Genomic DNA, 13,991 nt, shown 5'->3' with positions numbered 1-13,991 from the left:
CCCCCCTATAAGATATAGATACGTTCCAATTTATTAGGAATCCGATTTCTTACAAGTCGTTCCAATCACAGCCCGACACGTGTCAAGTTTACGGACTACGGCTGATTGAAAGGTTTTCTTCCATAAAATTAATCGATTCTACACTAATCCGACTCAACATTTCCAAAATACGTATATTTTTTCGTAGTTTTATAGGAATCGTAATTATAGGGACTGTAATTATAGGGGGTCAACTGTATATTGATAGTTAAACAAAAGATTTTAATTATTGGAAAATTATTTAAATAATTAAAGTAATTATCTAAAAAAAAATTAAAATAACAAAAATATTTAGCATGCTAAATTAAATAATTGTATATTACAATTAATTTTTTTATTATTATTTATAAATGCTGAATATTTTATAACTTTTTTAGGGTCTGATGTCAATTATTCCTTCATTTATAATCATTGGAATTGCTCCAAATCAAGCAATATTATATTTGGGATTAACAATTTATTCATTTGGTAATACTTTATATTATCTTATTTAAATAAAGGTTTTATGTTTGTTATCATAAATTCATCTCTTTCATTTTTATTAATTTAATATAGATTCTCTTAAAATATTTTAGCATCTGCAACAGTTGTTCCATGTTTAACAGCTATTGTTTCTTCTTATGGATCAGCTGATCAAAAGGGAATTATCTTGGGTATATTTCGATCATTAGGTGCTTTAGCAAGAGGAATTGGACCTCTTATTTCAGCATCAGGTAATATTTTAGTGGTAATCTTTTACTGTTATTAAATTTTAATTATTAATATGCTCAAGAAGACTTTAATGTTTTTTTATATTTTAAAATACTGAATTTATTTAAGTATTAGATACTTATAAAAGATACAACTAATATTAAATACTAAATAATTATTTTACTTCAGATAACTAAATTTTATTTTAATTTTAAAGATTTTCTTTATTATTCTTGTTTTGTGTTTTTTTTAATTATAAATTAAATACTAGTAATTAATATTTTCAGCATTTTGGTTATTTGGTCCAGTATTATGTTATTGTAGTGGAAGTTTACTTTTGATCATACCGTTTCTGTTGATGATGAGAACATCTCAACTATTGACTCAAGAGAAGATAAAAAGCAACTAATATTTTGATATAATTTTCTAAATATTCACAATTCATTGCATTATATTTTAAACTAATAGTAATGAATTTATAAAAGTTTAACTATAGTTTCTTATTATCATAAATAGAATTGCTCAAATTTACATAAAAAGTTTTATAACTGATATTTCTATATAATACTTTTTTAGAAAAAATTAGAATTTAATGGGATAATTAAAGTGTGAACAATATCCAAAATTCTTCACAACCTAATTATATTATTCGTTTTCATGATTTGAGAAAGTCAAACTAATTAACAATCTAAACTGTTGAAAGAGAGACAATTACTGCCATGTGATCAATTTAAACTATCAAATTTTGATAGATATTTTAAAACTTGGATGTTAATTCAAAGTCATCTGGCATTTGAATTTTTGATGATTTGGATTGTTAATTAGTATCTTTAATGAGCCTTTTCCCATAATTCAAGTATTCTACAAGTTTTTAAAACTCATTTTTTATATATTATTGTGATATTAGTAATGATTAGTTTGGCAATAACATTGCCAAACTAATCATTAGTAAAACAAGCAGTACAATTTATTAAAAACCCATATTTTTATATAAATAAAAATATGAAATTTTTGAAAATTTAAATTTATATCTCGACTCATATTTTTACACTTAATATTTTTAATATAGTTTATTTATTTATTTATTTATTTATTCATTTAATAAATGAAAATTATGCAAAAATTGAAAATAATTGACTGAATTGTCAATCTCTATTTTGAATTTATAAAATCTCTTGATATTTTTATCAATACTTTCAAGAGATAAAGTATTTGTATTTCATATTGTATAATTCATTTAATATATACTTCTCTTTAATTATTGTGTTTGAATAAAATATATACTTTTATAATCATTGTTATCACATACCAGCCAACCTTATATTATAGTTGAGATTGATTTGATAGCTAGGAAAGTCTAATTTTGGAATTCAAAGACTGAGAAATAAAAAACAATTTATAGAAAAATTACTTGTGAAATTTGTAGCACTTTTTAAGCATTTATTCAATTTTCATTTTTATTACAACAGTAATAAGTTTACAATATTGGCTTTTCCTACAAAACAAATTATTAGTAGTAAAAAGTTTAATACAGAGTAATAGTACATTATACATAATAAACATTATATAAAAAGTTCAGACATAGCTAAATTTTAGCAAACAGGTCCAGTGAAGCATTATAGCTTCACTGGACCTGTTTGCTATGAGGCCCAGGAAAATTTAAATTAGGAGGCCCATGTAAAGTGTTGACTTCAGACATTTTTCTTTGGGGGAATGTTTTGGGAAAATATTTTATAAAAGACTGATTTAGACCCACTGTTGGTGGATAGAAACCAATCTTTTATAAGAAAATATTGGACCCAGGCAACTGTCCTTTTGTTCATAGGATAATGTGCCACTGAACAGGTCACTAAACAATTAACTGAGAATACCAGATTTAGTGCCAAAAACACTGAATTGATAACAATGATTATTCTTTGGGTGTTTTACTTTTTCTGCCCCGAGGGCACTCAGAAAGCCTTCTTATCAAGCCTGACATATCTAAGATGGACCACCCCAAAAAATTCCTGGGGATTTTTGATCCATTCAGATTTGTTCCTGGGTTTGTCAGAGTGGTAGGCTAACACTTAACCACTCAGCCATCATCAGACTAAGACTAGTTCATTTATTTGACAACTATTTACAATATAATATATAGCAATGTTTCTTACTTGCTTCTAACAACACAGTCTTAGTCCAGGCTTGTTTCTCTTCATTCCAATGGTTACATTCCTTATATTTAATTTTTAGATTCGTTGGCCAATCAATCTGGAGGTGATCTGAACTTTCTATTGGGTCCTTCTTGGTTGGCATGCTGTCTTGACTTCTCCAGGATGATTCTCCAACCAGTCCTTTCTAGAAAACATGCTCTGATGAGTAAAAACTTGACTTAGAATGTCACTACACAATAATCCTTGACACCTCCCTTGTCAAGGATCAAACTGAATTCTTTCAAGCCTGTTTGAAACAATATTGTAACTTCTATCAGTCAATTCACAATGAGAGAAGGTTTGTTTTGATTTACACAAGCACACCGAACTTTCCTTCCAGAACACCTGTGAGGTCACTCCCTGTTTGTGCACAGAGATGTTATGCACTATGACCTTCCACCTCCCATTCTTTTCCTACTGGTCATGCTGTCCATTTCTAACCAGGAGAGGGCATCCGCATTACTGTGCATAATCCCCTCTTCTGATGCTTGATTCGCACATTGTAACTTTGCAGTGCAAGTGCCCACCAGGTGAGCTTAGCACTGGTGTGGACAAAGTAAGGTATTTCAGAGGATTGTGATCCACGACCACAGTGATTGGTCACCCATAAACTCAGTAATGAAATTTGTGGAGGCCCCATATAATGGCGAAGGTCTCCTTTTCAATTGTCACCCAACAGACCTCTGCACCTTTTAATTTCTTACTGGAGAAAGCCATTGGCCTTTCTTGCCCTTCTGGAGAAAATTGTGCCAGGCAGGTTCCAGCTCCTGGTTCCTTCACTGCTCATCACGTGAGCAGATTGGTAAGGGGGTTAGACAAACCTGCAAAATCCAGGATGTGTAATCCCTATAGTAATTGCATATGTCAAGGAAGCTGTGGAGTTGATCCTTTGTCTTTGGTAAAGGCAGAGTGGTGACGGCTTTAATATGATATGAGTCCTGAGTGTACTGTCCAGAACCGACTACATGTCCCAAATATAAAATGCATGGCCTAGCAAACTGACACTTAGTGGTGTTCATGGTCATCCCAGCATTCCTTAGCGCCCCTAATACTGCCTTAATATGGACCAGGTGTTCATCCCAGCTACATGAAAATATCGCTACATTGTCGATATATGCTACCACAAAGTCCTTGAATGGGGCCACCACCAGATCCATTAGACATTAAAATGTTGTGGCTGTGTTCTTTAAACCTAAGGGCATCACTTCCCATGCAAACTGGCTGCAGTGGGTAACAAAAGCAGTGAGATGTTTGCATTTGACATCTAGTGGCACTTGCCAATAACCTCTACAAAAGTCCAATGAAGTGATGTATCTAGCCTCAGCTACATGGTATATGAGTTCGGTGAGGTACCATCAGGTAGCGGTTGGGCACTGTGTTGGCATTTAGATGTCGGTAATCTACACATGACCGAATTCCTCCCTTTCTTTTGGCCATACAGACAATAGGGTGAGCAACTCAAACATACTAGGCCAGATCAGCCCTGCACCAAACAATTCTTCTATAGTTTCATCTACCTTTTTCCATAACATCAAAGGATCTGATAAGGTGCAAACTGTTTTGGCATCCTTATGTGTTATTATGTTCGTTCTCCCCAGCTTACTCCCAAACACTGAATGGTACTCCTCCAATGTATTGCAAAGGTCATTCTGTGCCACAGCTGGGAGATGTGGAGGACTTCACTAACTTTCCTGTTTTTATGCCTTTGGTCATTCAACTGTTGTGTCAAAGGGGCTTCTAGTACCTCCCTGAAGTCAATATCCAAGTTGAATATTACACTGACATCACAGATCTGATTGCAGTACTTCCAAGCCTATCTATCCACATAGATAGGCTTGGAAGGAGACCCATTTTGTCCTTCCATCTTCTAATTTCACCCTATAACTACCTTCACGTTCCCGTTTTTCTATCATGGTGATTAGTCTTCCTAATCAAGTAATATCTCCCTATCCAAAATTCCTTGGGCCATCCATGCCCTTAAGTTGTAGTGGGAAGCATACGGCTTCTGTTTAACATCAGCCTGTTCTGCTGTGATCTTACTAACTACTTTGATGCACTCAACTAACTTTCCTACATATTCCATAGCCTTGGTGTTAAGGCTGTCGGGAAGAGTTACTTTCCCTGTCCATTCCTTTTTAAAATTGCCAGTGGTCCCAAAGGCACTCTCCCACATAACATCTTGAAGGGCAATACACCAGTGGTTTCAAGCAGGCAGCACTTCCCTCTATGCCCACAACAGGAAGGGAACAAATTTATCCCAATTCCTCCTGTTATCTGATATCATGTGGCTGAGCATGTTCTTAAACATCTGATTCCACCTCTTGACACTCCTGTTACTCTGTGGATGTTCTGGAGTAGAAAACCCATCTTTCTTAGCACCCATCTTCCTCACCCAGACTCTTTGCTCTATTAGGAATTTCGTTAGAGTCCTACCCTTGTTACGGTAGTCCCTCCCTTTACAATTAAATTCCCTCGCCCGCCTATTTGCATCATCCCTTAACGAGCGAAGCTTGGTTATCAAGAATGCCCTCCATTCGTCGGTTGTCATACCATCCGAAATTTGATCAATGGTTGAGGCCAAATAGGCATGCTGGCGATTCGCCAATGGCAGAATGATGAGAATTATTATAGGTGAAACAAGCTGAGTGAACCATCTCATCCCACTCCACTCCCCTGTCGGCTGATGATTTAGCAATCATCTCGATTAAAGATTTATTCACCCTTTCGCATATTCCATTCAAACATGGCCGATAAGCAGTGGTGATGTTCTGGTGAATCCCCAACCACTTGCAACAGTCCAAGAATAGTGAGGACAAAAAATTTGTGCCCCTATCGGATATAATAACTTCAGCTGTGCCATATCTGCAAATCACCTCATTAAAGATTGTATTGCTAATAGACCAAGCCATTTGATCCTTTAGGGGGTGCGCCTCAACAAAACGAGTAAAAATGTAGATTATAATGAGAATGTACCGGTTCCCGTTCCTTATCGTACGGATGGGTCCTATTATATCAATTGCTACCTTTTGGAAGGGTGAGTCAGCTTTCTCATTTTCCTGGAAGGGGGATTTGCCTTTATGGACATTATGCCTTTGGCACTTACCGCACACCTTGATAACCTCCTCTACCTTAGTTCTCAGGTTCTGGATATAATAATGTTTCTCGATGTTCCTGATACTTTTCTTCACCCCCCAGTGCCCAGATAGATCATTTTCATGCACCGCCCTGACTACCGCCTCGGCAAGGCCCTTCCCTACACACAGTTGGTTGATATATTGGTTCTGAGACCTCAGAAACCTCTTTCTATATAGACAGCCATTTATCATGACATACTGGGACAGCTTACATTTTAGGACATCATTGTTGGGTCTTGCATTATGTCCCTTTTGATGGGGCCAAAGGTGTCATCGCCATCCTGGGACAAATGAATCTCATCCCAGCTTATGACTGTGGTCCTAACAGAATCCACATTGAACTGGTTCACCCCATTAATGTTCCTAGATAGGAAATCCACCACTTTGTTATCTATGCCTTTTACATGCTCGATCTCGATATGGTAATCCATTAACTCCATGACCCAGCGGGTCAACCGTTTACTACCATTCTTCATGTTACTTAGGAACACCAGAGGTTTGTGGTCAGAAAGAATCGTGGTGTTATGACTTAATATCATGAATTTGAAATGTCTCAAGACCAAGATAATGGTAAGGCATTCCTTTTTGATAGTTGAGTAGTTCCTTTCTGCTCCTTGAAACCGCGTACTGAAATAACCAATTGGGGCCAAACCCCCTTCCTTACATTGCTCAAGCACGGCGGCCGCCACGATTTCAGAGGCATCGGCATGTAAAATAAAATTGCTTATCAAAGTCAGGATGCACGAGAATGGGGGGTTAATTACTGCCTCCTTCAATTTCTCAAAACTCTGTTGACATTTCGCATCCCATGAGAACCTCCTTCCCTTTTTTGTAAGCTTGTTAAGGGGAGCTGCAATTTCGGAAAAAGATGGAACAAAATTTTGAAAGAAACCCACCATGCCAAGAAAGCTGCGAACACCCTTCGTGTTCTTTGGTGCATCCACACACTCAATAGATTCGACATTACTGGGGTCAGGTCTTACCCCTTTGCTATTTATAATGTGACCCAAGTACTTAACTTCATGAGCCAGTAATTGGCATTTATTCGGGTTCAGCTTTAGGCCCTTGGTTGTCAGGGTGCCAATTACACGGTCAAGCAACTCAAGGTGATTATCCAAGTTCCGTGAAAATATGACAATATCGTCTTGGAAGACGAAACAGCTGTTCCCCACAAATTTAGCCAAAACCTTAGTCATGATGTATTGGAAAAATCTACCACTATTCTTTCCCCTTGGGGCATTCTACACAATTGGTATTTATTCCAAGGTGTGGTAAACACAAAGACATGCCTTACCTTGGGGTCAAGGGGGATTTGAAAATAGCCAGCCTTTAAATCCAACACAGAGAAATATTTATTCCTGTTAAGTTGTGCCAGGATGTCATCGATTCTGGCCATGGGGGAAGTCTGAGGTTTAGTTATGTCATTGACCTTGCGCAGGTCTAAGGTGATACGGATTTTGCCGGAACTTTTGGGGACAATGTGTATAGGCGAGTTCCAATCAGAGTAGCTCTCCTCACATATTCCTGCCTTTATTAAGCCACTAATTTGTTTCTTTAGGCCAGGAAGATAGCTAAAAGGAATCCGGTACTGCCTAATGTTAATCGGCTGATCCATAGTCAGGGTCACAGAGTGCATATAATTAATTGTGCCTGGTAATTCAGATAATTCACTAGCAGTAGAATCAGGATACCTATCCAACACTTCAATTACCCTCTTCTTGACATCATTGTCAATGTGATTTAGTTTCCACCTGTTTTTCTCGGCACTCCTTTCACTGTTAACATCGATGATGAATTCCCCTTGGTCAATTTGTTGGTTCAAACTAACCACATCCTTAATTGTAGTTAACACTTCCGGATTACGGCAGATAACATCCATGCCTATTATTATATTGTAATTTTTTGCATTTGGGGAACTTAACACTAGGTGTCTTAATACATACCTTATTGCAGTTTTCAAAAAAACACTCGATCATTACAGCCTCATGGCTTTCGATCAGGGTTTCCGACATCCCGCTTATCCGCGAATCGTCAGCTACTACCCATCCCCTACTCCTTGATCTCATGCATTCAGTCAACTTGCTCTTGATCACTGTTCTCTCAGCCCCCGTGTCCACCAGACCCTTAATTTCCACGCCTTAATCTCTCCCTCCATTAAGGGCAACCCTCTGTCAGATAAACGCACCCCTGTTGTCAGATTAAGCCTAACAGTCGGGTCATCTGCCTGACTTCTCGAATGACCCTTAACTAGTTTAAATCCTTTCCTTTGTCACAATGTCGTGCAAAATGCCATTTTTCGCCGCACAAATAACACCTTTCCTTCCCTTTTTCTCGTTGCATAAAACTCCCAATTTCCTTTACATTCTCAGCGAGCGAAGCAATGGATTCACTTAAAGCTTGTACTTGACCCTCAAGTTTCACGAGGCAGTTATGAGTCTCATCACCCTTTTCGGTGATCACGTTTCTTTGATCAGAATTGGCGCATGCCTCACTAATGGTTTGTACTCGTTTACAATAACACATAAAGAATTTTTATAATAGTCTACTTACTGGAAATCTGGCATTTAAACAATCAGGAATCGGACCAACAGCTATCACACGTGGGGAAAATCTTCGCTTCCGTCGATACCTCGGGTACTCTATCTTCCTTAATTGTTCTTTCCACACTATTCTTTCCGTGTATACCACGCTTGAGATTTGGTTCTATCTCCCTTTTCTCAATGTTCGAACAAATCTTCCTTCTCACTCCGGTTGGTTCCGACTTTCCTCGATGGCGCTGATTGAAAACTCTCATGAATGGAACTCCTCCAAAGGAAAGAAAAAAAAAAGGTGTCTTCTCACACGTGGACCTGCTATTTATATCCTGGCTTGCTACCCTCACGTGACCTCTTGGGTAGCCAATCCAGAGGTCCGGTTTTACACAAAGGAGGGAGGTACAAAGTAAGGAGGACACGTGTCCAAACAGACGACAAACACAAAGAAAACCCAATACAGTGTGACATAATAAACTTACGTTAAGTACAAAGAATATTAACTATACAAATAATATTCACATACATTACTAACAACAACCAATAAGTGGCAGAGCACTACAATACTTATGTTTTTAAATACAAGAGAGTAAGCATCCAGTAAAAAATGCGAATACATGGTTCACAAAAATTATTTGAAAAAATGCAAAGAATCTTTTGCTTGCGCATATAGGACAACCTAGGAATTTGAAGCTGTGATAAATGAATAAAAACATTGTCTTATATGCAAGTAAATACGGTAATAGTCCCTTCTTTCCTTGTTTGGTCGCCTCCCACAAATGTGAGAGAGACTTGTCCCTAATCTGAGTTTTCCATAAGTCTGTCCTACTTCACATCACTGTGTAGTGTCGAAGATCAACGAAATGTTCTCGACATAGAAAAAGCAAGAGTGTAGAGGATCTTACAAATTAAGCACACTTCGACAATTTTATCAGTATCTATATATTTCCTTATGATACACGATATATTCGATTACAATAATTATGTTCGCCTTATCTTGCAACACAAAAGATGGTTACTAAGTCTTATAACTAGGATATGCCTGACAATTTTATAAATGATGAAATGAAAAAAACAATATCTAAGTCTACACAATATATATATATACAATATGTACAATTTATGTTGCATTATATTATACCTCAACTGTGGATGACCGACAAGTATACTCGATGAATTCGTCTAATGGTTCTTCTGTCCAGTCAGGGATCCAGTCAGCGGAAAAGAAAGAAAAGATGTCTCCCTCCATGAAGCACCTCTTTTTATACTTCCCGTCATCCGGGGCTACAGCTGAACTCACATGATCTGGAGGTGACCAATCCTATTACCATTTACAAGTACCTGTCAAAGGGTGATATGATACCGCAAAACAGTTAGCCCGTGCGACAATACCTCGAATTTTGATACGGACGGCAGAACATAATATATATATTATTATAATTTTTTTTTATAACAATAGTGATTGATCTCTACAACTGTTATTCCTATCATTCATTGTGTCTTGGTGGGGCTCTCGCTTCTGATTGTGGACAAGACTATCATTTCCAATTCTTAGGTTTCGATTTTTCAGATTGTCTCTTTTCATTTGCCTGCATTTGCCTCACCTGTTTTAATAGGGCTCTATAGTCTTCCTCCGATAGTAGTGAATCCGTTGCTTGGTTTAGTCTGTTGGTAACTGCGCAAGTTACAAGTAGGGGTCTCCATGACTCCTCTCTACCTTCTTCCCACAGAACTATTAGGATGCTTACCAAAGCCATGTCTACCAATTGTCTGAAGGCCCCAACTAATTGTATTTGCCCCTTCTTCTCTCTTTCCAATGGGGGAACCTTCGATATCTCTTAGAACAGATATCTCTGCCCCTGAATTGACTATTGCAGAGAGTCGGTTCTCTCTACATGCTAACTTAATCGTCTCCATTGTCTTTTCGCATTTTTGTGATTATGGTTGGTCATCTATCTGCACCCTCGCCACCAATCAGTCTTCTGCTTCCATTTCCTTTCCCATAGTAACAAGTCATGCTTACTTAACCTCGTTACTCGCCTGCCAGTTAGGACAGTGTGGTTGTTCGGAAAGAGATATTTGTAGGCCCATGAGTGACCATTACAAATAACAACACAGACAAAATTGCACACGATGAATGCTCTTTTAATCCTCTCCAAATGCGGTTCTTCTATTACATAGATCCCAACTCGACAGATTTTCATTTCAATATCTACACAGGGAAGTGGGTCGCCTCCTATTACTTTACAGGTAGGTAACACACACACGCATAACACAGGACAAAAAAATCTCTAATGACTAACTTAAAACTAATCATACATCTGTCTTAAAACTAATAAGGAAAGGAAACGGATTGACTTAGGAAAGTGAGGGAAAGAGAGGAAGGCAAATATAAAGTACCCGGGTTCATTTGGTTGATGTCCTTAACGACTTTTGCTCTCACAATTGTTATCTCCTCTCTGTCTCTACAAAACCAGTGGTTCGATGTCTAGGTTCTCCAACTCTCCTAATGTCCTATGGATCCTAGTACCTCTTTTCCTGGTCTTGGCAGGTTCCCTCTCACAGCTGCAGTCTCCTCTCTTTCACTCTCTTTCGAGTCTGGAGTACTCTGTACAACGTCTGTTCCCTCTGAGGTCCAGCCAAAAAGTGACTACCACTCATCTCTCACATTGCCTTGAGCTCTTACGTCCTTTGTCTAACTCCCCAAATTTGGGGAAGTCTTAATCCATTCCTTCTTTGTTCAACTCTCGGTTCTTAGAAAGGGTAATCTCCCCTCTCAAGCAGTAATGGTTTATGTAGAAATTGCTTTGAGACAATGGAAGGAAGTAAGAAAGTAGAAACAAAAGAAGAAAATAGAAAAGAAGTAAAGAACTTACAAACTATATACAAACTAAAATATGGCTGACAGCCACAACAGTTTCTTTTCCAATGTCCCACCTTTCTGCAGGAATAGAAGCTAGCTCTGAGTGCGCTCTCGCTCCAATTTCATATTGTTAGATTGCGATATCTTGCTTTAAGATTGGGCTAGAATCTATCTTTTTTTTGTTGCAAAAGTCTCACATTTTACGATTATTAAATCTAATAAAAATTTTAAAAATAGTTAAATTTTAAATTTTTTAGGAAAAGGGTAAAAATTTAAAAAACTGTAAACATTCTGTTTAATTTGAAACATTTGTTAGCTACATATATTTTCTTATCTTTCAAACAAAAGAAGTCAGAAGGTTCTAAGTCCATTAGTTCTCCCCTTACAAAAAGCAGTTGAGACCCCACTGTGTTTATGACCTTGTCAGAAACTTTTAAATTGAAAAGGAGTGTAGCATTTTTGTTTACATCTTTCTATCTTCGCTTAGTTTTATTGCTTTGATAGTTAAAAACACGGAATAATGGCTTATGTGAATGCATTGGGGTATTAAATTTGTGCGATATAAACAAACAATCCAAATAAAAAAAAGTTAACAAAATTTATTTAAATCATTTACATGAAACATTAACTAATGACACAAAAAATATAAAATGAAAAAAAAATTCAAGTATATACATGAAACATTATTGTCTATAACTACTAATACAAAAATATAAAAGGAAGAATAATTAAAATATATACATAACATGAAAAGCACTGTACAATCATTAGCAATATTTTCAACACAGGAACTGCATTGAAGAAAACTAAACAGAAATTCAGTTCTCTTCACTGCAGTTTTTGCACATAGGTGTTACATGTGACAAACATAAAAATTTTTCACATTTATATTTTGCATATCGATTTTTCTTCCTTCCACATTCTGTACATCTTCCTCTCTTTTTCTGTTCTTCTACAGAAGTTTTAGATGAACTGCGTGATGGACATATTTTTTCGGCGCTTTCTCTTATATCTTTTCGAAGGCAGTACATATGTTTTCTTCTTTCAATCTGTTCCAACATTAGTTCCATTGCTAACTGTTTTAAGAAATCTTTCCTGCTTATATCTTTTGTTGTATTTGTGAAAATGTACAGCGTGGACAGGAAAACACAGACACGTTTTACTAATTAAACAAGTTTAATTTCGCGCTAACATTAATATATATACAGAATAAGTTCGGATTCCCGCTGTTACCTACAAACGTTCCAAAATCCCGAGCGATCAGATATGCCAATAGACCGGTAGTTACCTTTCCGATAACTACCTCCCGACACAACTATTTGCGCACGTAAACTTAAACTAACTTAAACTAAAAGATAGGAAAGGTAGAAGGGGAAGTAAGAAGAACTAAAGGACAGAGGGTACCCAATTTTTCTGTTGGTTCTCCACCGTTCCTCGTATTGTTCTAAAAGGAGAACGGCTGCAGAAAGAAGCAGCCGTTCTCCTTTTAGAACAATTCGAGTCCGTTTCGGGGTTTCCTTTTCTATAGCAAACGATTGGAGCCTTCTGCCGATCCGATTCTTATGGCCTCTTTCTGCAGCGCTTCCCGACTTTCCGTTACGGAGTCTGCTGCCGCTCGTTTCGGAGTCTGCTGCTCTCTCGGAGTCCGGCCCAAGAATAATTTTCGAATCTCTCTTTTTCCCCTCCAGCCTTGTTGCCGTCTATTGTTCTAACCCTACCTCCTGATGGGTTAGGGTGAGGCGAGTTCTCCGAAGTCCGAGACAAAGGAACAAAGAAATTGGAAGGAAGGAAAATTCTAGAATTTTTAAGTTAAACTAAAACTATACAGGTTAATAATAAAAATAAAAATAATAAACAGGCGTGTAGCCACATATTCTTATTACTGTGGTATATAATGTGTGTATTAACATTAGCAATATTTAAAAGACAATAAAAAATTACCATTGTCCACCTTCTTGAGTTTCTTTGAATGCTATAATTTGCAGTTAATTGGTCTAACGTATCGACTCCTCCTTTTGTCAAATTGTAAAATGTAACTATTTCTGGTTTTTTACGATTACCTGTAGTATCATCAATACTGTCGTTATGATGAAAAGAGGACAAAAGCAAGACATTCTTGTTTTTTTTTGGCTCATAAGAGACTAAGGTTAAATCTTTGGAAAATCTGAATAGGCTACTACAGACTTTTCTACCTCTTACATCTGTAAATTGAAGAGGGAGTTCTCGTTTGTTTTTCCCTATTGTTCCTACCATTGTAATTTTATCCCGTAACAAATCTGAGAATAAGCTATAACTGGTAAACCAATTATCCACTGTCAAATTCCTCCCTGATTTCGTTATAGGATTTATTAATTGTTTTACGACTTGATCTGGTGAATTTGAAATCGAATACGGGCCCTCTGGCTGTTTTCCGCAGTAGATTTCGAAATTGTAAGTGTAATACATTCTTGCGTCGCTAACACATAAATTTTAATGCCATATCTCTAAGGTTTCTTGGGCATATATTGTCGAAATCCGCATCGTCTCCTAAATCCTTCTAATTTTT

At 36.9% G+C, this 13,991-nt stretch overlaps 1 protein-coding gene across 1 annotated transcript in view; it reads left to right on the top strand.

Moving 5' to 3' along the window:
• The window catches only part of LOC111619654 (major facilitator superfamily domain-containing protein 10-like), a 39,966-nt gene extending 38,227 nt beyond the window's left edge, over positions 1-1,739 (top strand). The window contains exons 11-13 of the mRNA XM_023361417.1: positions 417-507; positions 615-752; positions 1,017-1,739. Of these exons, the coding sequence (XP_023217185.1) occupies positions 417-507; positions 615-752; positions 1,017-1,138 (351 nt within the window). The 3' untranslated portion in view covers positions 1,139-1,739. The remainder of the gene's footprint in view (positions 1-416; positions 508-614; positions 753-1,016) is intronic.
• The last annotated feature ends 12,252 nt before the right edge of the window (positions 1,740-13,991 follow it).

This window comes from Centruroides sculpturatus, unplaced genomic scaffold, assembly GCF_000671375.1.
Source record: "Centruroides sculpturatus isolate CEXI.00-Female unplaced genomic scaffold, Cexi_2.0 scaffold25, whole genome shotgun sequence".
NCBI lineage: Eukaryota > Metazoa > Arthropoda > Arachnida > Scorpiones > Buthidae > Centruroides > Centruroides sculpturatus.
This window is presented reverse-complemented; position numbering and strand designations above follow the sequence as displayed.